The sequence below is a fragment of the Bison bison genome, unplaced genomic scaffold, assembly GCF_000754665.1.
Source record: "Bison bison bison isolate TAMUID 2011002044 unplaced genomic scaffold, Bison_UMD1.0 scf7180017864104, whole genome shotgun sequence".
Classification (NCBI taxonomy): Eukaryota; Metazoa; Chordata; class Mammalia; order Artiodactyla; family Bovidae; genus Bison; species Bison bison.
The window spans coordinates 790518-817527 of record NW_011494676.1 but is presented as its reverse complement, the minus strand read 5'-3'; the positions used below and the strand labels follow the sequence as shown (position 1 = coordinate 817527).

The following is a 27010-nucleotide window of genomic DNA, read 5'->3' as shown; positions in this document are numbered from 1 at the left end:
TCAGAATGGACTGGTTGGATCTCCTTGCAGTCCAAGGGACTCTCAAGAGTCTTCTCCAACACCACAGTTCAAAAGCATCAATTCTTTGGCACTCAGCTTTCTTCACAGTCCAACTCTCACATCCATGCATGACCACTGGAAAAACCATAACCTTAACTAGATGGACCTTTGTTGGCAAAGTAATGTCTCTGCTTTTTAATATGCTGTCTAGGTTGGTCATATCTTTCCTTCCAAGGAGTAAGTATCTTATTTTCATGGCTGCAGTCACCATCTGCAGTGATTTTGGAGCCCAGAAAAATAAAGTCTGACACTGTTTCCACTATTTCCCCATCTACTTCCCATGAAGTGATGGGACCGGATGCCATGATCTTCATTTTCTGAATGTTGAGCTTTAACCCAACTTTTTCACTCTCCACTTTCACTTTCATCAAGAGGCTTTTGAGTTCCTCTTCACTTTCTGCCATAAGGGTGGTGTCATCTGCATATCTGAGGTTATTGATATTTCTCCCGGCAATCTTGATTCCAGCTTGTGCTTCTTCCAGCCCAGCGTTTCTCATGATGTATTCTGCATATAAGTTAAATAAGCAGGGTGACAATATACAGCCTTGACGTACTCCTTTTCCTATTTGGAACCAGTCTGTTGTTCCATGTCCAGTTCTAACTGTTGCTTCCTGACCTGCATATAGGTTTCTCAAGAGGCAGGTCAGGTGGTCTGGTATTCCCATCTCTTGAAGAATTTTCCACAGTTTATTGTGATGCACACAAAGGCTTTGGCATAGTCAATAAAGCAGAAATAGATGTTTTTCTGGAACTCTCTTGCTTTTTCCATGATCCAGTGGATGTTGGCAATTTGATCTCTGGTTCCTCTGCCTTTTCTAAAATCAGCTTGAATATCTGGAAGTTCATGGTTCACGTATTGCTGAAGCCTGGCTTGGAGAATTTTGAGCATTACTTTACTAGCATGTGAGATGAGTGCAGTTGTGCAGTAGTTTGAGCATTCTTTGGCGTTGCCTTTCTTTGGGATTGGAATGAAAACTGACCTTTTCCAGTCCTGTGGCCACTGCTGAGTTTTCCAAATTTGCTGGCATATTGAGTGCAGCACTTTCACAGCATCATCATTTAGGATTTGAAATAGCTCAACTGGAATTCTACCTCCACTAGCTTTGTTCGTAGTGATGCTTTCTAAGGCCCACTTGACTTCACATTCCAGGATGTCTGGCTCTAGGTGAGTGATCACACCATCGTGATTATCTGGGTCATGAAAATCTTTTTTGGACAGTTCTTCTGTGTATTCTTGCCATCTCTTCTTAATATCTTCTGCTTCTGTTAGGTCCATACCATTTCTGTCTTTTATCAAGCCCATCTATGCATGAAATGTTCCCTTGGTATCTCTAATTTTCTTGAAGAGGTCTCTAGTCTTTCCCATTCTGTTGTTTTCCTCTATTTCTTTGACCTTGGGTAAAAGATCTCAAATCTGCCATTAATAACACATAGGACAGTAAATATTTGTCAGAGAAATGAAGGTAAAGAGTTCTGTTTGAAGCAGTGTAGAATAGAATAGCGACTGTAAGGGCCTGGATCTTTGATGTCTTGGGTTTAAAAATGATTCTTAGCCACTCCAGTCTTAGTCTTTTTGTCTGTAAAATGGGGGAAATATCGGTACTTAGCTCAAAGATTTTTGTGAGGATCCAGTGAGCTAGTACATATAAAACAATATAATACCTGGTGCTTATAACATTCAATGAATGTTAACTATCACTGTTTTCAGTATTATTATTTTATAGTGCATTCTCTTTTTTATGGCATCCAGGACATGTCTTTTAATTCACTCATGATCTTGGAACTCTCTCTGATTTTAGAAAAGCTTTTTTGCTTCTCTTTAGAATTGTAAGAAAATTGTTTGGGACACAAAAAATTGAGCTGACAATTTTACTTTGACCAACTAAGATTAAAAATGATCCTGTCTCTCTAAACCATCATTTAACTAATGTTTCAGAAACGGTGTTGACCAGCAGAAGACCTACAAGAAAGCTAAATTTGACTAGTCATTAAGTAAAAGAAACCTGATATATTTTCTAGTTAGTGGAACTGGAACTGGATCTCGCCTATTTTCTATCATTTTTTTCTAGATAAGCTCTCCATAACTGTTCTCTCAGACTGTTAGATTAGACTCGTTTTTAAAGTCATATCAACATGCTGAAGACTTCTGCCGCTTTCATCTGCTATTCTAATCTGTTGGCTTATAATGCTATTCATTGAGTGTTTTACTACAGTACTGTGATCGTTGATAACAGGGTACAGAGCTTGTTCTTTAGGTTAAATTAAAGCCAAAAAAAAAAAAGAGAGAATTATCTTTAGTTGCAGACTTCGACTGTATTGTACAATAGTTTAAAATATAGGTTGTCATTGTCATCTTTTAGTCACTAAGTCATGTCCAAGTCTTTTGCGACCCCATGGACTGTAGCCCACCAGGCTCCTCTGTCCATGGGATTTCTCAGGCAAGAATACTGGAGTCGGTTTCCCATTTCCTTCTCCATAAAATATAGGTATGTCAATACAAATGTTTTTTTCTTGTGCTGCTTTAGCATAGTTTTGGTAGAAGAAAACACAAAAGTAGTCAGCCCAAGATAACAGAAGGATCTCTAAATATCAGAATTGTTTTTAATGTCTTTTTGAATGAATGTTAGCTCCATTTTGAAACTTGACCTTCACAGATAGTGTTTTTGCATTTCTTTTCCTATTCCTTCATTGGGCCTATAGTAATGTTAGAATCCAGTGGAACATTTTTGAATCCCATCTTCTTAAGTGGACAGTAGTTTTCCGTTTCACTCTTTACTCAGCTGTTATTATGTAACAGTATACTTTTCTCCTTTGATTATCTCAAGGTTATGGGAAATTTAATAAGAAAAAAGATACCAAAAAGTCATTCTATAATTCAGCCATATTTTTAACATATAAATACCTCCATGAAGCACATACCGCCTATGCAATTAAAGGCTCTCAGATTCTTTTTCTCCTCTTCCTTGGTTAAAACCCTGGAATCTCTGTATAATGTATGTCACTATCAGTCAAGTTGAGTCAAGTAGCCATGAGGGAAAATAGTTCAAAATTAAGTCAAAGGATAATGTGGCATTCAGGCAGACAAAAAGGCCCTGCTTCTTTGAGGACTTATATAACTGAGAAAGAAGAAAGAATTCAGCTTGTACCTACATGTGTCTTTTCATGAGGAACTAGGTGAGTTTAACTGGAACACTGACCTGAGCCATGGGTTGGGTCCTCAGGGCTCAAGAGAAAGCAGAGTAGTCTTGGACCAGATCTGGGCTGTCAGATCACAAGGCTGCTCATCAAGGAAAAGCTAAGAGTCAAGCGACAGACTCTAAAAACCAGTACCACATTTCAAGGAATACAAGTGGATTTATTAATGAGAAACAGAGCCAGGAGTCAAGATCGAAGGGAAGGTAATTAGAAAGGGAGCAAATAGGAAGGGTATAAACTAATTGCTGCAAATAGTCTTTGTCACCATTCTGGTTTTTGTGGGTTTATAGTTACTTGAGTAATCTCATGTTTGCTTAGATGTACAAAGACAGGTCGGGCTTCCCTGGTGCCTGCGAATTCAGGAGGCACGGGTTCCATCCTTGGCTTGGGAAGATCCCCAGGAGAAGGAAATGGCAACCCACTCCAGTATTCTTTCCTGGGAAGTCCCATGGACAGAGGACCTTGGAGGGCTGCAGTCCATAGAGTTACAAGAGTTGGACATGACTTAGCGACTAAACAGCAAAGACAGATCAGTCAGAAATTGAGTAGATTTAAGGTAAAAAGAGACTACAAGGGCAGAAAGTGAAACATTGCGCTTATAAGAAAAGCAACAACAGAGATCTCAGATGGATGTTTTATGCCAAGTGACTGAGATACTTCTGAAATGGTGTATTTTTACTTGATAAGGAATTTGTATCCTGAAATTTCTCCATATTATAATAGAAATTAGTGAAATGTGTGAACAGGCTATTCTAAACAGCCTATATTTAGTCACTGCTGTCTGGAGAAGTTACCACAAAAGGGAAAAGAAGTAAGGAAAGTTTTGTGATAGCAGGGTTTAAGTCTGTAGAAGAGAAATTTCTTCCTTTTTGATCCTGTAAGGATGATGGTAGTGAAATGTTCACCCAGAAAAGCAACAGTAGAAATCCTACTGAGAGAACTTTCTACTTGAAAGCTACCTAGGAGGCTCTGCATTTCATCATCATCCCTCTTTTTAGTGTGAACAGTCGAGTTCTTAGACATTAGACATTGTTGTCGTGAAGTACTAAAAAGATAATGTATTTAAAAACATCTTGTAAGTTGCAGAGTACTATACAGATGTTAGTGGTTATGTCCTCGGAATCCAGTGCCCTCCAAAGACTCTTACTAGTCTTTCAACTCATTTCTTTCTCTGATTTCCATATCCCTATTAATAGTATCTCTTTCAGCCTCTCAAACTAATTCCAAAGCTTAGTTTTTAAGGCCTTTTGTAGAAACGAAGTTTTTTATGATTCCTCAGTAACTAGACGAACGTCTCTTTACTTTGTGTTCCCTTTCCCCCATTGCACTGATTTTCAGTTTTTGGTTTTTTTATACATATGTTTCTGTTATAATACCACATATGTGTTCTTGAGAAAACTTCACATTCTGCAAAATCATGGACTAAAAATAAACAAGGGTTATGGGAAAATAGGGTTATAAGCAGATCACTTAAAATTTATATAACTAAAAAAAGAAAGAAAAATCTATATAACTTTGTAATCAGAGCCCTAATAAAATAATAACAATCCTAATTAAAATGTTAGCACAGTTAAATTTCCACTGGCATTTGGACCTGGAGAAGGAAATGGGAACCCACTCCAGTTTTTCTTGCCTGGAGAACTCCATGGACAGAGGAGCCTGGTGGGCTACAGTCCGTGGGGTCGCAAAGAGTTGGACATGACAGCGACTAACGCTTGCACCTAGAAATGCACTCAGACCATCCTTTGTGGTTTTACTCTTGTGGCTCATGTCTTTTTCTTCAGCAAATAAGGCCTCAAAAATATCTGCTTCTCATAGAAACTTGTGTCATCAAAATTAAAAGTACAGTATGAAGATATCAGTCAGTTTTGGGTTGTTGTTTTGTTTTTCTTTTTGACACAGATAAACATCTTTGCATTCTTTTCATTCTCATTTTCCCTTTCCCCGTGTAGCTTAACATTGTGGAAAGTGCAGCAGTTCTTAAAGCTGCAAAGCCAGTTACTTCTTAAAAAAACACTACTTTCCGTTGAATTTTCATCTTTTTCCTTAACATATTGGTGAAGCATGTTCTTTAAAAAGGAAGCTTGTCCCTGATCTTTTCTAAATATTAACTTGCTGAAAAATTACATACAAACCAATATGCCTTCTGTGTTATTCCATGTTTACCATCTCGTAGAGCTAAAGCACATTAAGAAATGTATTTTATAGAAGAATGAGCTATACTGTTTTATCCTCATTGTCTGTGAACTCACTGAGGACAGAAAGTGTGTCTAACTTATCTCTATCACCTCCAGTGCCTGACATAGTACCTTGTGCTTTAGAGAGTGATCACAAGTATTTGTTGGCTCTAATTAATGTGTTCTACTGCATAATAAATATAAATCTATACTGTAGGGAAGTCTCCTTATGGGAGAATTGATAAAACCTAAACATAATTTTGTCTGCTTTCCTTTGCTGTCAGTACCTGCCCTCTTAAGATCATAAGTGTTCATTTACAGATTACATGCTGTCACATATTCATATCTCTGTGAACCATGTTGAGACATATTGTTACATATGATGCTTCTTGGAGATTAAGCCTGTTCTCCTATGTAAAATTCTACCAATGTGTCTTCATTTCACTGGTCAGTCACTAACACTGAAAGAAGGCAGTAGAGTTTTACAAGTCAACTGGTAAGTTCTCTTGTGTGCTATATTGACTGAAGCAGTAGAACTAGTGGTGGGAATAATGTGTATTTCTTATTTTGGCAGGGAAATTGTAATCTCTCCCACATAAGACCCTAGACTATCTCAGTCAAAGGAAAGAAAAGAGGAAATAACCATGGTTAAATTCATATTTGTCTTAAGCAGTTACAATGAGAATTTATGTCCTTATTTAATTCTTATCTTAGGCAAAAGGCATCTCATTTTCTGTAGTTGAAACAGTTGCTAAACCTGTGACCTGTACATTGCCTTAGTAGTCATCTTGTGTGCTCAGTCACTTCAGCCATGTCCAACTCTTTGCGACCCTATGGACTGTAGCCCGTTAGGCTCCTCTGTCCATGGGATTCTCCAGGCAAGAATACTAGAATGCCCTGCCCTTCTCCAGGGGATCTTCCCAACCCAGGGATCGAACCTGCATCTCTTGTGTCTCCTGCTTTGCAGGCAGATTCTTTACCCACTGAGCCACTGGGAAGCCCAGTGATCTTAGTCATGGTATCTTAGTCAGATGTATCACTACCATTCAGTAATTCTTAGAACTAAGATATTATACATCACCCAAGTGAAGGGAGGATAAATAACAGTTCTCTGTTTTTTCAGAACGTAAAGAGGCTCCTGCAGAACCCCAGAGTGACAGAGTTTGATGCTGCCCGCCTGGTGATGCTTTATGCGCTACATTACGAGCGACACAGCAGCAATAGCCTACCAGGATTAATGATGGACCTTAGGAATAAAGGTGTTTCTGAAAAGTATCGAAAGGTAACTGGATTTATACATGAATCCCGCCAAACAGGAACCAACTCTATTGTTACAGCCTTTTAGTTCTGACAGATGATGAGTCATACTGTTTTTATGGGCTTCCCTGGTAGCTGGGTTGGTAAAGAATCCACCTGCAATGCAGGCGACCCTGGTTCGATTCCTGGGTCAGGAAGATCCACTGGAGAAGGGACAGGCTACCCACTTCTTGGGCTTGTGGCTCAGCTGGTAAAGAATCCACCTGCAATGCAGGAGGCTGGGTTCGATCCTAATTCTGTCCTCTCGTGTCTTCATTTCCATAATAAAGTTATTTTCTTCCTGTTCCCCCAAGCAGTAAGAAGTTGTTTCTCTCTCTCTCTTTTTTCTTTTTTTTTAAAACAAAGCTTGTGTCTGCAGTAATTGAATATGGTGGTAAACGGGTCAGAGGAAGTGACCTCTTCAGCCCCAAAGATGCTGTGGCTATTACCAAGCAGTTCCTCAAAGGATTAAAGGTATATTGCTATGCTTTCCTAAATAAGAAACAGTTGAAGCCCCTGACCCTGAGAGTGAATGAATGTGATCTTCCAAGTAACTTCAGGATTGCCGCTGATTTAGTACTGTCAGTTAAATGAGAGACTTCCCAGGTGGCGCTAGTGGTAAGGAACCCGCCTGCCAATGCAGGAGACACAGGAGATACAGGTTTGATCCCTAGGTTGGGAAGATCCTGTAGAGGAGGGCATGGCAATCCACTCCAGTACTGTTGGCTGGAGAATTCCATGGAAGAGGAGCCTGGCAGGTTACAGTCCATGGGGTCGCAAAGAGTCGGACATGACTGAAGTGACTTAGCATGCGTGCATGCAGTTAAATGAAATTAAAGCAGACAGTCTCTTGAAAGCTTTTTCTTTAAATACTTTTTTTTTTTTTTTTAATACTTTCTGTATTGGAACAGCATCAGCATTGGCCCAAACAGCTAATAAGGGAATAGTAAGATATTTCCGGGAAATACCCAAGAATAAAAAGGCAGCCTGTTAGTCATAACTATTTTACTCCATTTGTTTATAATTTAAGGTTTGTTGGGTAGTTTTTCCTGTGACAGAAATTAAAGATGAAGCAAGCGATTATAAATCTTTTAAAACTACCTATTTTCTTAATACGGTCAAAAGTTCGTTGTAATCTGCTAGCCTTTCTTTATGTTTCCTGAAATTTTTTCATTTTCCTGAGTGTTTCTAGTCTCTTTTGCTACATAGTCCTTTTCTTTTTATTTACCTATCATATAATATTTTCTCAAAAGAATGAATCAGTGAAGAGATAAGGAATTTAAGCAGTTGCATTTTAAAAATTCCTTTATAATAGCTAGCCTTAAATTACAGCGTATTTTCATAAGATTGGAACATTTCTATTGATAAAAATAATAACTAAAATTGTCCTAAAATTCCTGGTTGACTCTTACCCCTTGAAATCGCTATTGCATGTCCTTTTCTGATATGAGTATCGTTAACAGTTACATTGCACGTTTCAAAAAAAATGACATAAGAACCATTTCCCCCTGTCTTAGGGAGTAGAAAATGTATATACTCAGCATCAACCTTTCTTACATGAGACCCTGGACCATCTCATCAAAGGAAAGCTTAAAGAAAACCTGTATCCTTATCTAGGCCCCAGCACACTCAGAGACAGGTAAGAGAACAAAGATATTAATGATAAAAATCAGAAACACTAAGAAAATAGGAAATTTAGGGTACTATAAGAGACTACAACCAAGATTCTGTCATTCTACTCTTCCTTTCCCAGTTGTTTCAGTTCTCAGGTTCTTCTGGTTTTACATGTGTCAAAGTTAGATTTAAATTCCTCTATCAAGCCTGAGTATTATTTCTTTTAGAATACAGAAACAAATGTTTCGGAGCACTCCAGATACTTGTGTCCTGTCCTTAAGTATCAGACTAGTTCACTTATGCCATTTAAGGTTCAGTTCCGTGGCATCTAGCATTTGGAGTTTCAAACATTAAAGCTGAAAATAGATTTGCTGCTTGATTGCCATCCAGAGCAGGTTGTTACTATTTTTGGCGAGGACTGGACTTTGCCAAATGTGGCCAGTATACACACTGAGACCTAATTAACAAAGGCCTTTTGTCACACTGGAGGAAAGGATGGTTTTCTTTTTAGGTATTAACTGAAGGAAGCAATTGTCATTTTAATCCGGTGGTTTGTTAAGTTTTAATAAAAACAAAGCTTGTCCAGAATAAACTTACATAAGCCAACCTGAAATTTTAAATATACATAAATTCTACCTAGTTATAAATTCTATACAAAAAAAAATTTATGTATTTTTTATTGGGACCACATATTATAAAGAGCCTAATATATGTAGCTGAATCCTATTAGATAGATTGATTTGCGAATTGTTACTGTTGGTATAATTCTTCTATTATTTCAGCTAATTGTAATCTAAGGCCTTGGAAGAATAGTGTTTTATGAATGTAATAAATTTCCAAAAGGAGAAAAATGTTTTGAGGTACATAAATAACTTTTGTATGATAAAAATGTATTTTTTCACTTTTTTTCTTAAAAAAAGCTCTGTAGTCTGGTAACAGAACAGAAAAAAATTCTTTTTTTTTTTTCTCTTTTCAATTTTATTTTATTTATTTTTTTATTATTTTTTTTAAATTTTATTTTATTTTTAAACTTTACATAATTGTATTAGTTTTGCCAAATATCAAAATGAATCCATCACAGGTATACATGTGCTCCCCATCCTGAACCCTCCTCCCTCCTCCCTCCCATACCATCCCTCTGGGTCGTCCCAGTGCACTAGCCCCAAGCATCCAGTATCATGCATTGAACCTGGACTGAAACATGTAAAATATCATGTATGAAAAAAATTCTTTTTAAAAATCCAGGGTTGAGAAGCAGAACATCTGGGGTTAAATTCAGACAGTATACTCATTTGGAATCAAAATTTAGAAATGTCAAGCAAAGTGGTAAAAAGGAAAGCCAGCCCAAAGCTATTCACCTGAGTGGCTTTTTGAAAAACAGTATAACTCTATTAAATAGCCTCTAATTAACATGATAAAAGTAAAAATATTGATTTTTCTTATGAATTTCATATAAGAATTATTGAACAAGAAATTAGCTAAAGGGACATAATAGATCACCAGAAGAGTGGATGATTAGTTCATGACAGCAAACCTTTCTAATTTGGGGAATTCGTTTCCAAATAAATTTCAAAATGATGCTCTTCCAGCAAAATGCACAATTTATCAGTTGTCAGCATCTGTTAAAGCATTTGTCACTATTACCTAAATATATGTTAATAATTCAATTGCTTCATCCTTTTTTATAACAAATATTTGAATGCTTTCTATATGTCAAGAACTGCTTAAGATGCTAGGGAAGTAGAAGTGACAGGAAAGGCAAAGAACCTGCCTTAACTTACATGAAGGAGACAGACAGTAAAGTAGTAAACAAATAAAAAATATAATTTGGATGAGATAAGTGCTATTCAGGAAATAAATAGGATAATAAGCTACAGAGTACTTTGTCAAGGTGGGGAGGGCTACTTCAGATGGAGAGAACCTCTCTAAAGAAGTGATATTGAAGATGAGTTTTGAATTACAAGAAAGAACCAATCACATAATGATGAGGAAGAAAAGCATCATAAGCAGAGGATACACCAGAACAAAGTCCTTGAAGAAAGAAAACTTGGCAAGTTCATGGAACAGAAAAAAATCCAGTGCAGTTGGAGCATAGCAAGTAAGGAGGAAATAAGTTGAGAAGTAGGGCTGGATCACATGGGGTCTCGTAGGCCCTGGTAAAGATTTTTTTTGTTTTTTGTTTTTAAGTGGCGTAGAAAGCCACTAAAGAGCTTTAAACATTCAAATGACATAAACTGAACCATGTATTAAAAGATCAGCTTTTGGGGAGCATGGATCATTGAAGGTAAAATTAGAAGCAGAAAGACTACTTAGGAGGTGGCTGCAGTAGTCCAGGTAAGAAATGAGGATGCTTTGGATAAGGAGCCTGGGAGCGAAGGTAGAATCAATAGACTTACTTAATGGGAGTAGAGTAATGGGACATGGGTAAGAGAGAAGTCAAGAATAATTCTCAGGTTTTAGAAGGAAGTCAAGAGTTTTATTGTTAAATTGCAGATGTCTGTTAGATAATTGGAAATGTTCAGTGCTAAATTGGAAGTCGTCAAGATTTTGGTGACTTAAAGCTATGTCACCTTTAAAGGTGATTAGATCACTCAGGGAGAGAGCATAGAAGGGGGAAAGAAAGAGTCCAGGACTAAGCACTGAATAGAGGATATGGAGTCAGCAATAGAGACTGAAGAAGAGACAGACAGACAGGAGGAAAATCAGAAAAGCTTGATGTCATAAAGATCAAGGAGTGAGTGGTTACCTAAAGACTAGTCTTCTGAGACATAAAAAGTTGAGGACAGTGAAAAATCCATCAGATTTGGCAATATGAAGGTCTTCGATGACTTTATTCCCCAGTTTCAGTGAGTTTGGAAGCCAAATTAGAGAGGGTTACAAGAAATAAGATAGAGATGACAGATAGATGTATGTAACACTTTTTAAGAAGTTTTACATGAAGAGGGTCAGAAAATGGGATCATAGTCAGAAGAGACTGTGGGCTTGGGGGAAAGAGAAATTCTAGAGCACACTTATAATCTGATGAGAATTATCCTAAAGAAAGAGAAATAGGTAATGCAGAAGAGAAGGGGGAAGAGTTGCAGAAGTGAAGTCTGAGGGAGCTAGAACACAAGCAGAGGAGATTTTGATGGGAGCAGAGGTGCTTCTTTCACTGTAGTAGCTTTGATGGTGAGAACATGGAAACCACCTTGTCTGATTACTTCTATTTTTTCAGTAAAATATGACATCAAGCTATTAGGTGAGGTACAGGATAAAAAGAAAAAACATTGTGAAATTGTTATTTTTAGGCTTGGAATCAAATTTACTAGGGAAATGTAAGTAAAACTTCTAAGCAGGGTTGAGTGCCCATTGGAGTTTTGTGTTGTTAGTTTAAAATACAGCCCATGAGCCGAGTTGTGTGATTTTTCTCTAGCAGGTTTTAGCTGCGCTAGAGTAAATGAAGAGAAGGCTGATAGCTGGGTTCAGCCAGGATTTGGGGAAATGAAAAAAAAGGAAGGTATTGGATAGTGAAAAAAGTATTGTTGAATGAATTGGAGGTATTGATGAGGTCAAGGAATTATTTCTTAGTAGAGATATTAGCATAAGTGAGTTGAAAGTTGAAGGACTGGTTATTAGAGAAAGAAGTCTTGTATTCAAGATTGAGTGGGTAGCCGTTCCCTTCTCGAGGGGATCTTCCCAACCCAGATCTCCCACATTGCAGGCTGATTCTTTACCAGCTGCGCCACCAAGGAAGCCCTTTTGTATTGCAGATACTTGTAATGAAAACGTTTATATTATAATCATGGGTGTTGGTGGCTGTAAAGGATGGAAGAACAAATCAGTATGGGTGAGGAGACTGGGATGTGAGATGATGTTAACGTCACTGAAAATCTTGAAAGGAGCAGGAATGAAAAGGAGGACAGTAAACCAGAGTTAAAGTCTTCAGGGAATAAGAGAGTGACCAGGAAAGGAGGTCAGGAGAAAACAGTGCAACTATGTCATGAGCTTCTGAGACAATGAAAATTGTGAAGAAGGCAGAAAATTGGCTATGAAGCTGTGGTAGGAGGCACAGAAGATGCGTCTACCGCCTCCTGGCCCTGTTTTTAACAGAAGGAAGGCTGCAGAGGACTTGAAAAGACCTGCTAAACAATATACTTATAAAAATTTGCCATATAGATATACTCGCACAAGTACACAAAGACATGTACACAAGGATATTTACCAAAACATCATTTGTAATGGTGACCAAAAAAAAAAAACCCACCCAGAAACAAGGTAAATATTTTTCAATGGAGAACTGGCTACCTAGATTATAGTACATTGCTGTGCATTCTTCTTAAGAAATGGCATAACTCTTCATGGCGTGATACCAAAAACTTTCTAGGATATGTTAGATAGAAAATCAAGATGCTATAATACCCCTTTTGTGTAAAACTGTATATTAGCATAAATGTGATTGCATACATAGGTGTATATAAATAAGTCTGTGCTTGACTATACATATATTTATATATCTATTCGGGCTTCCCTTGTGGCTCAGCTGGTAAAAAATCTGCCTGCAATATGGGAGACCTGGGTTCAATCCCTGGATCGGGAGGATCCCCTGGAGAATGGAAAGGCTACCCACTCCAGTATTCTGGCCTGGAAAGTCGCAAAGAGTCGGACACGACTGAGTGACTTTCACTCACTCACTCACATATATATACACAAACACATGTGTGGTTATGAATACAGTAAATACATCTGAAAGAATAAATAAGAAAATTTTAATAATGGTTACCTCTGGATATTAAGACGGTAGTTGTAAAAAAAAAAAAAAAAAGACAGTAGTTGTATACACATCTATCTTTCCCACTAGGTATTAAGTACTTAATCTTAAAGTAAGAACTATGTTTTATTAATATTTGGGTTTTTCACAATATTTAACACAGTGCTTTACATATAGATGTTCAGTAGATTTGTCAGATTTCTTATGTAGCCACCTGTAGTGGTTGACATGATAAGACTTAGAGTTGGGAAATTTAAACTAAATAAATTTGATTGATATTACCAGAAAATTTCAATGTTTGCAGTTTGCCTGTACAGTATTTTGATTCTGTATTCACTTAGCCCCACCCTAAGCTCTAGTTACTGTCTTCACCTTAGATCATCACATTTAAAAGAGTCATTGATTATAGTCATCTTTATGGTTAACTTAAGTGTCATCATGATAGAACTTCTTGATTTTGTTGTTACTGTAATAGTAGAAGATATCAAAGGAGATCTGGCAAGAACACAACTTTGCAAAACCAGGAACGATTGTAGAAATGTTTTAGCCCTTAGCTGAGTTAGTGGTTAACCTGTTTGGCGGTGTAGCTATATCCACAAGTTAGGTTTGATCTTTCTCCGCAGATGGTACTTTCACAGATCTCATTGAGGCTAAATTTTTTTTCTTGCTCCAGAATTGCTTTTTATCCCTGATAAAAACAAGCAACTGAAACATGTGATGAGAAAATGAAGCTATCTGGTCAGGCATTCCAAATTTAGTAGAATTCAAAAAGGAATTACTCGTTCACATTTGTACCAACCGAGTAGAATCTTGCTTTTGTTTCTATGGAAGCAGCAGCCCTTTCTCATTGGCCTTTTCTCCTCCAATCCATGCTCATATGATCTTTAACCATCTGTAAGTACTAATTCAAAAATTTGAATTTTAGCTATAACAGCCCACAAAATAGGTAAAATATTGCCTCTTAAAAGTTTTAAGTTTTTCTGCTTAACTTAATGATTAATGATTAAAGTAATGATTTCCAGAAATACTGTATAAATGTTTTTATCTTCCAATAAAATTTGTTGCCATTTAGTCCAACTCTTTTGCATCCCCATGGACTGTAGCCTGCCAGGCTCCTCTGTCCTGGGATTTCCCAGGCAAGAATACTGGAGTGGGTTGCTTCTCCACGGGAACTTCCCAACCCAGGGATCAAACCCATATCTCCTGCTTGGGAGGCAGATTCTTCACCACTGAACCACCTGGGAATAGGGTATAAATTCGTTGGGTTCTCAAGGTGTCCCTGTATATCTATATACAGCATGAACAGACTAATGTTTTCTAATGTTTGCTATCTGCATTAATTAATGCTTTTAGTTGCTATGGTGAATTACAGAGCACAGGAAGATGTGTACAAAGAATTGAACTTGTGTATTCCACTTACCTTTAACCATTATATAAAAATGTTTTACTGTTGGCCTCATCAGAATATCTACTTTTAAAATTCACCAGAGAAAGGAATTAAATGGAAAAATGTCAGAGATTTTTTATTTTTTTATTTTTTTCCACCGATGTTCTTCCTTAAGCCAGCCTAAGTAGTAGGAAGTGCAGGAAAATACATTTATTAATGTTTTCATAACCAAATGTGACATAATCATGTCTGTTAGATACACAACTGAGTAAAGTTCTATTAGCCTATCCCTATGTAGGTTTGTCCTTACATTGATACAACCTAAACTCACAGTTACCACCAGTGACATTTTCTTCCCTCTCCAGCAATACGAAAATACTCTGGCACCCTGAAATTATCAAACTAAAATGTAATATTCTCTGGCTGTGTTAGAAACCCACTTGAATTTACTCCTTCCCAGTTCTTGCCTTTCTTTTCCATAAGAAAGATATATACTCTAGAAGCAGATGATTGGCAGAGGGCAGCTATGGAAAAACAACATCATGTTCCAGGATGAGCCTTGTTACTCTGCTCAGCTGCTTTTTAAATTGACTTATCAGACCAGGGACTTTCCAGGTGGCTCATATGGTAAAGAATCTGTCTGCCAGTGCAGGTGACACAGGAGACTCGGGTTTGATCCCTGGGGCAAGAACATCCCCTGGAGGAGGAAATAGAACCCACTCCAATATTCTTGCCTGGAAAATCCCATGAACAGAGGAGGCTGGTGGGCTACAGTCCACAGTGTCACAAAGAGGTGGACACGACTAAGCATGAACACACACTTATCAGACCAGGACCTCAAAACGAAGTGTTACTGTCCAGTTCCTCTCGTCAGTCACGTGTACCCCTGTAAGAGAGAAACCTGCTTCCCTTATTCTTAATGAAGCAATCTGTGTAATTCATGAGTATTTATTGAAAATAAGTTGCAAGATGGGTCTCAGGCTGTAATCATCCCTTAATGTAAAGAGCACTGCTTATGGAATGTTACTGTAAAAAATACTCATTTTCTGGCAAAAAATCATTTCAATTTTGAGGATTTTATTATTTCTGAATACTGTGACTGCCTGTATTTTTTCTCCTCTTGTTTTCTAAATATGTAGGCTAGCCCTAGATAGCTAGACCTATTGGTAGACCCTACATAGACCAAATATTGGTAGAATGTCTTCTTGATGGCACATTATTACAACATTCGATTTTTTTTCCCACAGAACTCGTCCTTTAATGAATATTAAACCAGTTGAGACTGCACTTGAGAAGCCATTATTATCTCAGAATCACTGGTACCTCTAGAATCAATATATTGGGAAGAATTAAAAACATATATCCTTAGAAATTTAGTGATTATTCATTATTCACTTTTGCTATGGTAAAAGTTACAGGGACTCATATCAGTTTTTAAAGTTACAACCAATTGTAGTTTATTTGATCCCTTTCTCATGAAATAAACCCCTAAAGATCCTGACAAGAGCGGAACTTGAGTTTTAGATATTCATAGAAATCTTAGAAATACTTCTGTAGAAATATTAGTAAGAGTTGAAACAACACATATCAGATGTAAGAAAAGACAAGGACCTGTATTTTGCCTGAATATTCAGTCTCCGAATAATTGAGAGATCATCATACTTTGCAGAAAAATATACTATCACTGTTATATAACTCTTAAGCAAATTTTTCTGCAAGAAAAAGCTGGCCAGTAACTAGAAGCAAAGATGTGAAGGAAAAAACCTTGATAGTGTAGAAAATGTTAGTCATTCGTAGACAGTGATGATGCTTTCCTATAAGTTTATAAAGGATTTATAAATTTATAGGAAGTTTATAAAATAATCTGGTGTATAGTCTAAAGCACCAGATTACTATTGGATTAGTAACAGCCTTAAGGCTCATATCTACTTCTCTGTACTACTAGAGGTGATCATACAAATTATATATTAGGGCCACTACAAATTCATTGTTTCTCACCTCACTTGGGCCTTCAGGGGTACTCAATCAGATTTATGTATCCTTAGATACATAAAGAGAGAGGAGAACCCTCTCTCTCTGTCTTATTCACCACATCAGTTTAGAATGTTTGCCATAATCTCCAAGTCACCTAACTGACGCTAGTGTTTCTGCTTCACAGTGAAAAAAATTGCATGTGTCAGACATTAGCTCCCTCAGTGTCTGCTGCTGCTGCTGCTAAGTCGCTTCAGTCGTGTCCAACTCTGTGCAACCCCATAGACGGCAGCCCACCAGGCTGCCCCGTCCCTGGGATTCTCCAGGCAAGAACACTGGAGTGGGTTGCCATTTCCTTCTCCGATGCATGAAAGTGAAAAGTGAAAGTGCAGTCGATCAGTTGTGTCTGACTCTTCGCCACCCCATGGACTGCAGCCTTCCAGGCTCCTTCATCCATGGGATTTTCCAGGCAAAAGTACTGGAGTGGGGTGCCGTTGCCTTCTCCACCCTCAGTGTCTAGCCCATGTGTATAGGATTAGTTAGATATATCTACCTTTATCTCCTTCCTTCATTCTAAAGGAAATACATCCTTTCCTTATTTAGAACTAATCTCTTTGCTATCACTAGTTTTAGACTCCTACCATCACTTCTGAAGCCTTTCTTGAAATTATTTGCACTGTCTCTCCTTTCTCTTTCTCTCCCTCTCCCTCTTCCTCTGTATTTTCAGCTTGTCTTCCTCTGGTTACTTTCCTGCAGGCTCCACACTTACTCAGGTTTCTCTGTTAAGTAATAAGTTTAAAGCCCTTGAGTCAGGGTTCTCTTCTAACCTATCTTCCCTTCACAGTCAAGCTTCTTGGATAAAGTTACTGCCTTCACTCCTCACTTCTTCAGTCCATATACCCTGGCTTCTTGCTTCACTCTAATACACTGAAACATTTCTTGAAAAGTTGCATTGCAAGAATATACGCAGTGGTCTCTTTCAATCTTCACTTAACCATTCTGTGCTTCTTAAGACTCATCTCTTGGCCTCTCCCTCTGCTTCTCCCCCTACCTTTCTGACAATCTCCTTCTCAGCAGCCTTTGCTAGCTACTCTTCTTGCTTTTCCTGTAAATCTTAAAGAATCCACTCCCAACTCTGTCTTTTGGTTCTCTTCTCACTCTTCTTGATCTCCCTAGGTAGAATTCATCCGTTCTCATGGCTTCAGTTGCCACTTGTTTTCAGGGAAATCACCAGGTCTCAATGTCCAGATGTCTGGTGGACAACTCCACTGGGATGTTCCACAGGTATCTCAAAGACAGCATCTTTTTGTCTTCCTTTAAGTCAGTCAGTCTTGCTTTCTTTGTTCTCAAACTTAAACTACTATAGCTAGTCACCAAAGCCAGAATTCTTAAAGTTATCATGGATTCTTCTTTTATCCTCATCCTTCACATTTAATAATTGACCAAATACTGAAGAGTCTACATTTTTTGTATCTTCTATGTCCAGTCCTTCCTCTCCACTTCTGGTATTTCTTAGTTCCAAATTTTATCATATCTTCCCACAAGTCTTAATAGCCTTTTGTTCCCCAAATTTTCCCACCAGCAGCCCCCAATTCATTCTCACATAGCTGCCAAAATTATCATTCAAAAAGGCAAATCTGATCATGGTAACCTGTTACAGCCCTTTGGTGATCCCCCCATGACCTATGAAATTCGAGATTCTCCCTCTCACTGTGTTGTTCAGTGCCTAAGTCATGTCTGACTCTTGGCGACCCCATGGACTGCAGCAAGCCAGGCTCCAGTGACTTTCCAGGCTCCTCTCACTATATCTCTAACTTATATGCCTCACACCAGCCATAAAGGAGAAATTAGGATGACTCTGAAGTTTTTGTCCTAAGCAAGTTAAAAGATAGATTGGCCATCAGCTAAGATGGGGAGAGCTATATGTGGAACAAGCTTGGAGGAGATTAGGGATTTGAACATGCTGAATTCAGATGTAAACTAAACAGCCAAGTAGAAATGTCAAATAGATACTTAAGGCTAGCCTTTAGGAGAGAGATCTGGGCTAGATATAGAGATTTGGGAATCATCAGCAGATAAATGCATTTTAAACCACAGAACTAAGTGCAATCACCTAGGGAAGTGCAGTTCAATAGAACTTTCTACATGATGGAAATGTACTATACATCCATGCTATCTAATAAGACAGGCTACTAGCTACATATAACTTTTGAGCACTAAAATAAGGCCAGTTACACTGAAGAACTGCATTTTTAATTTTAATTCATTTAAATTTAAATAGCCATATGGGGTCGCTAAGAGTCGGACACGACTGAGCGACTTCACTTTTGCTTTTCACTTTCATGCATTGGAGAAGGAAATGGCAACCCACTCCAGTATTCTTGCCTGGAGAATCCCGGGGACGGGGGAGCCTGGTGGGCTGCTGTCTGTGGGGTCGCACAGACTCGGACACGACTGAAGTGACTTAGCAGCAGCAGCAGCATGTGGCTAGTGGCTACTACATTAGCCAGATCCAGGGAGTAAGTGTAGATCAAGAAGAAGGGAGGACCAGTGACTGGGTTCTGGACATTCCACCATTAAGAGGTCAAGGAGATGAGATGAGACCATCATGAGACACTGAAAAATGTAAACCAATGAAGTAGGAAGAAAACCAAAACAATATGATGTCCTGGAAACCAAGTAAAAAAGAATTTTGAGAAAGACCAAATGATCAGCTTAATTTAAAAGGATCAGAAGCCTACACAGTACTCACAGGATATGGAAAGTAGGCACTTTCCTGAACTGCTGGTAGAATGACATCAGTGGAGCACCTTGGAGATAACTACCAGAATGTTAAATGCACAATATGTCCACACAGCCATATATAAAAGGCAGTTTATAAACTGTATATAAAATACATACTAAATATATACATATATATGCATGTATCTTATAATAAAAATATGTAAATTTGTGAATACATGTATATACACAAATTTATACACATAGTATCTCTGAAAGGATATACATAAGAGATGAGTAAGTGTTTGCCTCTAGAAAGAAACTGGGGTACAAGAGTACTGAGGTGAGAAGAAAGCATTTTTTTTCTTTTTTTTTTTTCTACAATATACCCTTTTTTATGTTATACCATATGCAAACATTTATCTAGTCAAAGCCAGATATTTTATTTTATTTTGGCCATGCCACACAGCTTGTGGGGTCTTAGTTCCCCTACCCGAAATAAGTCAGGGCCATCTGCAGTAGAAGCACAAGAGTCCTAGCCACCACACCAACAGGGAATTCACCAAAACAATATATTTTAAAATTAAGAAAATGATTGTAGAATATATAGCACTATGTGACACTTAAAGCATTGTGGTGCTAAGTACATTTTTTCCAGTGGGTAGATTTGAATGAAGCTTATTTTGGCTTAAAAAGTAACATTTCAAAGGCATAATTTTAAGTCCGAAGTTCACATAGAAATGTCATAATTGACTCTGCTGAATCAATTGCAAAATAACTATCCCTTCATCATTGGGAGTCTTCATTGGGTATCTCTGAAGCTCAGAGGTTATCTGAATATATTTTTAATTTTTTTTTCTTTATTTTACTTTTGGCTGTGCTGAGTCTTCCTTGCTGCCTAGGCTATTTCTCTACTTGCAATGAGAAGCAGCTGTTCTCTAGTTGCAGTGCCTAGGCTTCTCATTGCAGTGGCTTCTCATTTCAGAGCACAGGCTCCAGGTGCACAGGCTTCAGTAATAGCAGCATGTGGGCTCAGTAGTTGTGGCTCCTGGGCGTAGAGCACAAGCTGAGTAGTTGTGGTGCACAGACTTAGTTGCTCCGCGACACGTGGGATCTCCCTGGACCAGGGATGGAACCTGTGCCCACTGCACTGGCAGGCAGATTCCTGTCCACTGCACCACTAGGGGAGTCTCTGAATATTTTTTTGGTTTGTTTTGTGTTTTAATTGAAGTGTAGTTGATTTACCATGTTGTGTTAATTACTGCTGTACAGCAAGTGATTCCATTATACACATGTATACTTTCATTTTATATGCTTTTCCACTATGGTTTATCACAGGATACCGAATGTATTTCCTTGTGCTATCCAGTAGGACTTTGTTTATCCATTCCATATGTAATACATCTACTGACCCCAGACTCCCAGTCCATCCCTCTTGCATTTCCCCTTCCCCTTGGCAACTACGAGTCTGTTCTCTCTTACTGTGAGTCTGTTTCCACTTCATAAATAAGTTCATTTGTGTCATATTTTCTGACTTACTTCACTTAGAATGATAATCTCTAGGTCCATCCATGTTGCTGCAAATGGCTTTATTTCATTCATTTTTATGGTTGAGTAGCATTCCATTGTATTTGTGTATCGCATCTTCTTTATCCATTCATCTGTCAGTGAACATTTAGGTTGTTCCCGTGTTTTGGCTATTGTGAATAGTGCTGCTATGAACATAGGGGTGCATGAATATTTTTGAGTTATAGTTTTGCCTGGATATATGCCCAGGAGTGGGGTTGCTATATCATATGGCAATGCTATTTTTAGCTTTTTGAGGAACCTCCCTACTGTTTTCCATAATGGCTGCACCGGAACTTTTTTAAATAGCCACAATTTCTGATTCTGTTTTCATGAAGTCCCACAAGAACAAATACTCTCTTGGTTAGTGATCCCTTTAAGATGTTTTAGAATAAGACAGAGAGACAAACAGAAAGGCCAGTGTAGGGTTGTTGGGGCTTTGGGGAGCTTTTTTTTCATGATTTATACATAAGCATGCACATCCTTTGACTAAAGATGTTTCTATTTAATTTTGTGCTGTAACCTCCAAAATAGATGCTTCTACTTGATGTAATTTTAAGTAATGTCCAGTAAGTGATTTAACAAAGTTACTTGCCTACTAAGATTAAGTAATTTTATCTCCTCTTGATGACATGAGAAAAGAGCAAACTTTGACAATTTTGAAAATAATGTAGAAACAAGGGAAAATAACAAGATCTCCTTCTTGTTAATATCATCTACAGAAGGACCTAATAGGAGGACTACTCGCTTTTGTTATAAAGCCATTTTGATAACGATTGAAACAGTGAAACAACACAGTATGACCTAAATGAGGCTAGTGACTGAGATGATGTGTCAGAGTGTCCCATATCAACCACCCACGAGTTCTTTGTTTGTTTCCATGGTTTCTTTTTCTTGGTTTGTCAAAGGATTGAGGAACAAAGATTTTAAGAAGAGGTGGGATTCTAGAATTAATTTTTGTGTCTCATTCTTTTTTTGCACTCAAAATACTAAATGTTTCTAGATCCCGTGTTATAGGGACATCCAAATATACCAGTACTTTCCAAAATACTTTGAGGTGCTTGGACAGAAGCCATTGTAATGACACTGTACTAAGTATTTGACAAAGGGCTTATATATGAAAGGAGATGTGTAAGCATAAATTACTGTTATATTGATACCATATCACAGTGAAGTACTCTTCAGCCTCTTGAATATAAAAGAATATTTCCACATTTGGTTCTAGCAAACACTATTGTGCTATTCTGAAATCCACAGCACAGAAATTATAAGACATCCGCTCATAAACAGAAAGCAAATCACTATTCAGCATTTCCTGCTCTGTTTCCTGCCAATTGGAGATAATTAAAACTTTTTTTAAACCTTTTATTCTATTCTGCTTTAATTCTGCTTCCTTTACCAAAAAAGAAAGATTCAGAAATTAAAACTGTGTGTATAATAGTACAGCATATCTTTGCCTTTTTTCCCCCTTATCCTATAAAACTAACTTTCTTCATTATTGCAGACCTCAGGATATCATTGTGTTTATCATTGGAGGAGCCACCTATGAAGAGGCTCTAACAGTTTATAACCTGAACCGTACCACTCCTGGAGTGAGGATTGTCCTAGGAGGAACCACGGTGCACAACACAAAAAGGTAAGGGAGAACATTCAGGCCTGTAATTCTTTCCCCTTTCCCAGAGAAGAAGACTTAAATTCCCTTCATGTAGAAGAAGTAATGTCAGTGCTGACCAAACTGAATACGAAAATGAGTAAGATAAAGAGAGAACATAAAAAATAAGAAAACAAGTGCCTGGAGAGAGAGGTAAAAGAGCCGTGGATTCTGAGTGGCTAAGAGAAGCTAGTTTCATGAAGATGATAGTGTGGAAACTGAGCCTTGGAGAAAAAAATGGACATAAGGCGGGAGAGCACGTTCTAGGCAGATTTAACCACATGAACAAGTAACGGAAAGCTATAGACAACATACATAGAAAAAGAACAGCAAGTAGTCAACTAGCTGGAATGTATGTAATAAGTGAAAAGGTTAACTGAATGCCATAATTGTGGAAGGCCTTGAATTCTGTGCTGAAGAATTTTTTTCTGCTTTCTTATGTAGAAAATGAGGAATCATTGAAAGTTTTCAAGCAGTACAGTTACAAGAAGGTCACAGTAATTTAGGAAGATTAATTTGGAAGCTAAAGGTAGGAAGGACAAAGGATGAGGAGGAAACTAGAGACCCATGGCATGATAGTTAAATTTAATGATTGGGAGCCCTGAGAGATCCATGCTGAGCCATGTATACATAGATACACAGGAAGGCATTAGAGGTGTTTGTGTACTTTTTCACTTTGTATTATTTGCCTCATTGAGCTTTCTGTTTTATAACCTGCATTTTGTAGTCTGTGGTAAAAACTTCTTATAGTTCTAAATATATAATCATTCATTAAACAAATATTAATTGAAAGGTAAGATAGACTGGATTTGAATCTTCCCTCTTACCATTTTTGTGAATTTATGCAAATTAGTTAACCTCTTTGTCGATTTCCAGAGCTCACTGTCCATTTATGTATTTCTTTTCGTGAATTTCCAATTCATGTTCTTTGTCACTTATATAAAGGATAGTGACCATTTTTCTGTTATGTATTTTGCAAAACATATTTTCCTCTATTTGGTATTTTTGTTTTGTTGTATAAAACTTTTCTTTTTTTTAACTTTTATGTAGTCAGAGTTACCAATGATTTTTGCCTCTGATGTCATGCTTAGAAAGTTCTTTCCCAGTCAAGATTATATAAATACTAACTTCTATTTTTTCCCATGACTTTTAGGGCTTGTATTTAAAGTTTTTTTGTATTTATAATCTATCAAATTGTATTTATAATCTATCAAAGTTTTATTTTGGTGTAAACTGTGTGTGAGAGCTTATTTTTATAAAATTTGCAGAAATATTACATGTGCATACATACATAATTACACACAGAAAAGTATACAAATGATAAGCAGACAACTCAATGAAATAACACAAAGTGAGTACATCCATAACCACCACATAAATCAGATAACAGCATGTTATCAGCACCTCTGGAACCCTTCCTTATGCCTCACGTCCCCTTTTTTGCACAACTCCATGTACAATAATAGCTCTTATGACTTCTGTTATTATAGTTTTACCTGTCCATAAAAGATACTTGTTGAATGAATACAGAATGGTTAAAATTAATCAGTTCTACTTTTCTTACAAATAGATCCTTAGACAAATCTCTAATCCCCTTCAACTTATAAACTACATTTGTCCAGCATTTTTATTCCACTTTTTTTTTTATAACCCCAAATGAATCATTATTTTCAGTATTTATTTTCAGTATTTTTTCCACATATTTACTTCTCCTCGCTCTTCATCCTGGTCCTTCTTTCCGATCCGATTTTCTTCTTACTAGAAACATCTTATAGTAGTTCTTTCAGGTCATGGTCAACTTGATGTTTTTGTCTAAAAATATCTTAGTTTAGCCAAGTTTAGAATTTCAGGTTAATAGTTTGGTTTTTTTCCCCAGCACTTAGAAATCAGAAGACAGTCCCAGATACAGGGACTTCCCTGATGGTCCAGTGGTTAAGACTCTGCACTTCCACTGCAGGGGGGTATGGGTCCCATCTCTGGGAAACTAAGATCCCACATGCTGTGTGGTGTGGCCAAAATGAAAAAATTTTTAAAAAGAAGATGACCATGAAATACTATTTTCAGTTGTTGCTATTAGGAAGTCTACTCTCAACATCTATAATTGTGTCTCATCTGGAGGCAATATTTTCTTCTCTGGCTCTTTTTAAGATTATCTTTTTGTCTTTGATGTTCTTGTTTCAGTATTATACATCTAAATGTGAATTTATTTTTATTTATTTTAGTTGGTATGAAAATATATGTTTGGCATTTCATAATTTCTGGAAATTTTCCAGTCACTATTTCTTTAAATACTGCATTTTTTCTACTTCCTCTATTCCCTCCTTCTGGAATTCCTGTTAGCTATATGTTAGGCATTTATCTATTTTTTCATGTCTCTTAACCTCTTATTTATATTATCTACCTGTTATCTCTCTGTGCTGTCTCCTGTGTAATTTTTTTCATATTACTACTTCAATACAGTAATTCTCTTTTCAGCCATGCCTAATCTGTGTTTAAGCTTGTAAGTTGTATTTGCTTCTTTTTCCAATTTGCCTGATTTTTTGTTAATTTCTTCTTTTCTCATGTTTTCAAATCCTTTTCAAATTTTTCTTTAACCATATTAATTCTATTATCTGAAGTCCTTGGAGATCTAATTCTGCTATTGTGCCTGCTGATATTAACTCATGATGACTCATATCTACATGTGTTCTGTAATTTGGGGTTATGAGTTATCTTAGAGAAGACTCATGAGGGGCCTAAGTTGAAGATATAGCTCTTCTGCATAGTTTTTATTTCATTTAGACCAGGTACCCAAAGAGTATTATCAGTTCAGAACTTTTTTAATGTTAACTTCTGTCCTGAAGAGTTCCTGAACCATGCAGAACCTATACCTGTTTAAGTTTCCTTGTGATCTTCCTGTGCAGATTTTTGTTTTTCTATTCCTTCTTTTTAATGAGGGCCTCTCAATTACTCAAGAGTCTTAATTCTAATTCCCTTTCTTACTGAGTCCTAAACCCTGGATCCTGATCCTTTGTGGCTGTTAAAATACAGTGTCCTTGTTTATAAACGTTGCCATGTACTTATCGGGTAGTCACAAGCATTGGTTTATACTTGCCAACCTAAGTTTTGGTTCCCTTTTTGTGATGACTTAGAGTTTCCCTTAATTTCTTAAGAGGTTTAGCTATTCAATTAAAAGTATGTTTGTCATTTTTTTATCCAGCATTTCTATATGCTTTATTTAATTCCACCTTATCTAGTTGACCTTCATTTCAGAAATGGAAGTATAAGTGTGGTTGTGATCTTGGAAAAGTTTAAATTGGTAGTAACATTACATGAAGTTTACTCTAATTTGAAAACTATTAGGTGATATTCGGAAGCTTAGCGGTGCATTCTAAAATGTCAAACTGAGTATTTTGTACCTAATTCAGTAGTCTGTGGGGTACCATTGAATATTTTTGAGCACTGAGTGACACAAAATATCACAACTATTTTATTCAGTTTTCTCCCATTGCTTCTACTGGTGGTGGTGACCCCATGGACTGTAGCCCACCAGACTCCTTTATCCATAGAATTTCCCAGGCAAGAATATTGGAGTGGGTTGCCATTTCCTCCTCAGGGGATCTTCCTGACCCAGGGATCAAACTTTGATCTCCTTCTTGGCAGGCGAATTCTGTACCACTGAACCACCTGGGAAGCCTATTGTTCCTGCTCCTGCTAATAAAAATAATAATCGTAGTAAATATTTATTGAACATCTACTATGTGCTGGGCACTTACTAAGTACTGTACATATATTAAGTCATTTAATCCTCAATAAGGTATATACTATTATATTCAGCACTCTGCTTATGGAAACTGAGGCAGAAAGATTAAATAACTTGCCCAAGTAAACATGGTTACAAAGAGAGCCAGTTCTCAGAGCCAGAGTCCATGCTTTTGATCATTCTTCATTTCCTTCATAAATATTACTTGAAAGCCTGACAATGTATTATTTTCTAAGTAATATTTAATAATTTAGGGTTTAAAATGTTTTACTACTAGATAGACATATAGGATTTTATTTTCTTAATCTAAATGAGTTCTCTCATGTTTGTATATATAATTATCTGCTTTTAAATAGGCTTTACTATCAGAATCTAAAAAGGCTAATTGACTCTTAAGTGATCTTTCTGAGAGTTAATATTTCCCATTGAGTGTTTGTAGCCTCATGACCCATACCTAAGAACTATAGCATCTTCTCTTTAACTTGAAGTATTAGACCTTTAAAACTAATTACCTGTATCCATTTAAAAGGGGGGCTTCCCTGATAGCTCAGTTGGTAAAGAATCCACCTGTAATGTGGGAGACCTGGGTTCGATCCCTGGGTTGGGAAGATACCCTGGAGAAGGGAAAGGCTACCCACTCCAGTATTCTGGCCTAGAGAATTCCATGGACAGTCCATGTGGTCTCAAAGAGTCGGACATGACTAAGCGACTTTCACTTTCACTTTCAATTTAAAAAATACTTTGGATTTAGAGGGAAAGATAGATTAGCAAAGATTTTTACACATTTCTTTGTAATTAAGTCATATTACATATAAACAAAAATGCATGTATTTTCAGGTATGTTTGGCTAATTAATTGTACTATGAATAAAACTATATTTTAT

At 37.2% G+C, this 27010-nt stretch overlaps 1 protein-coding gene across 1 annotated transcript in view; it reads left to right on the top strand.

The window, feature by feature from the left end:
- The window catches only part of VPS45 (vacuolar protein sorting 45 homolog (S. cerevisiae)), a 67646-nt gene that overhangs the window by 19137 nt on the left and 21499 nt on the right, over positions 1 to 27010 (top strand). The window contains exons 11-14 of the mRNA XM_010838722.1: positions 6556 to 6714; positions 7095 to 7202; positions 8246 to 8367; positions 22239 to 22370. Coding sequence (XP_010837024.1) covers positions 6556 to 6714; positions 7095 to 7202; positions 8246 to 8367; positions 22239 to 22370 — 521 coding nt within the window. The remainder of the gene's footprint in view (positions 1 to 6555; positions 6715 to 7094; positions 7203 to 8245; positions 8368 to 22238; positions 22371 to 27010) is intronic.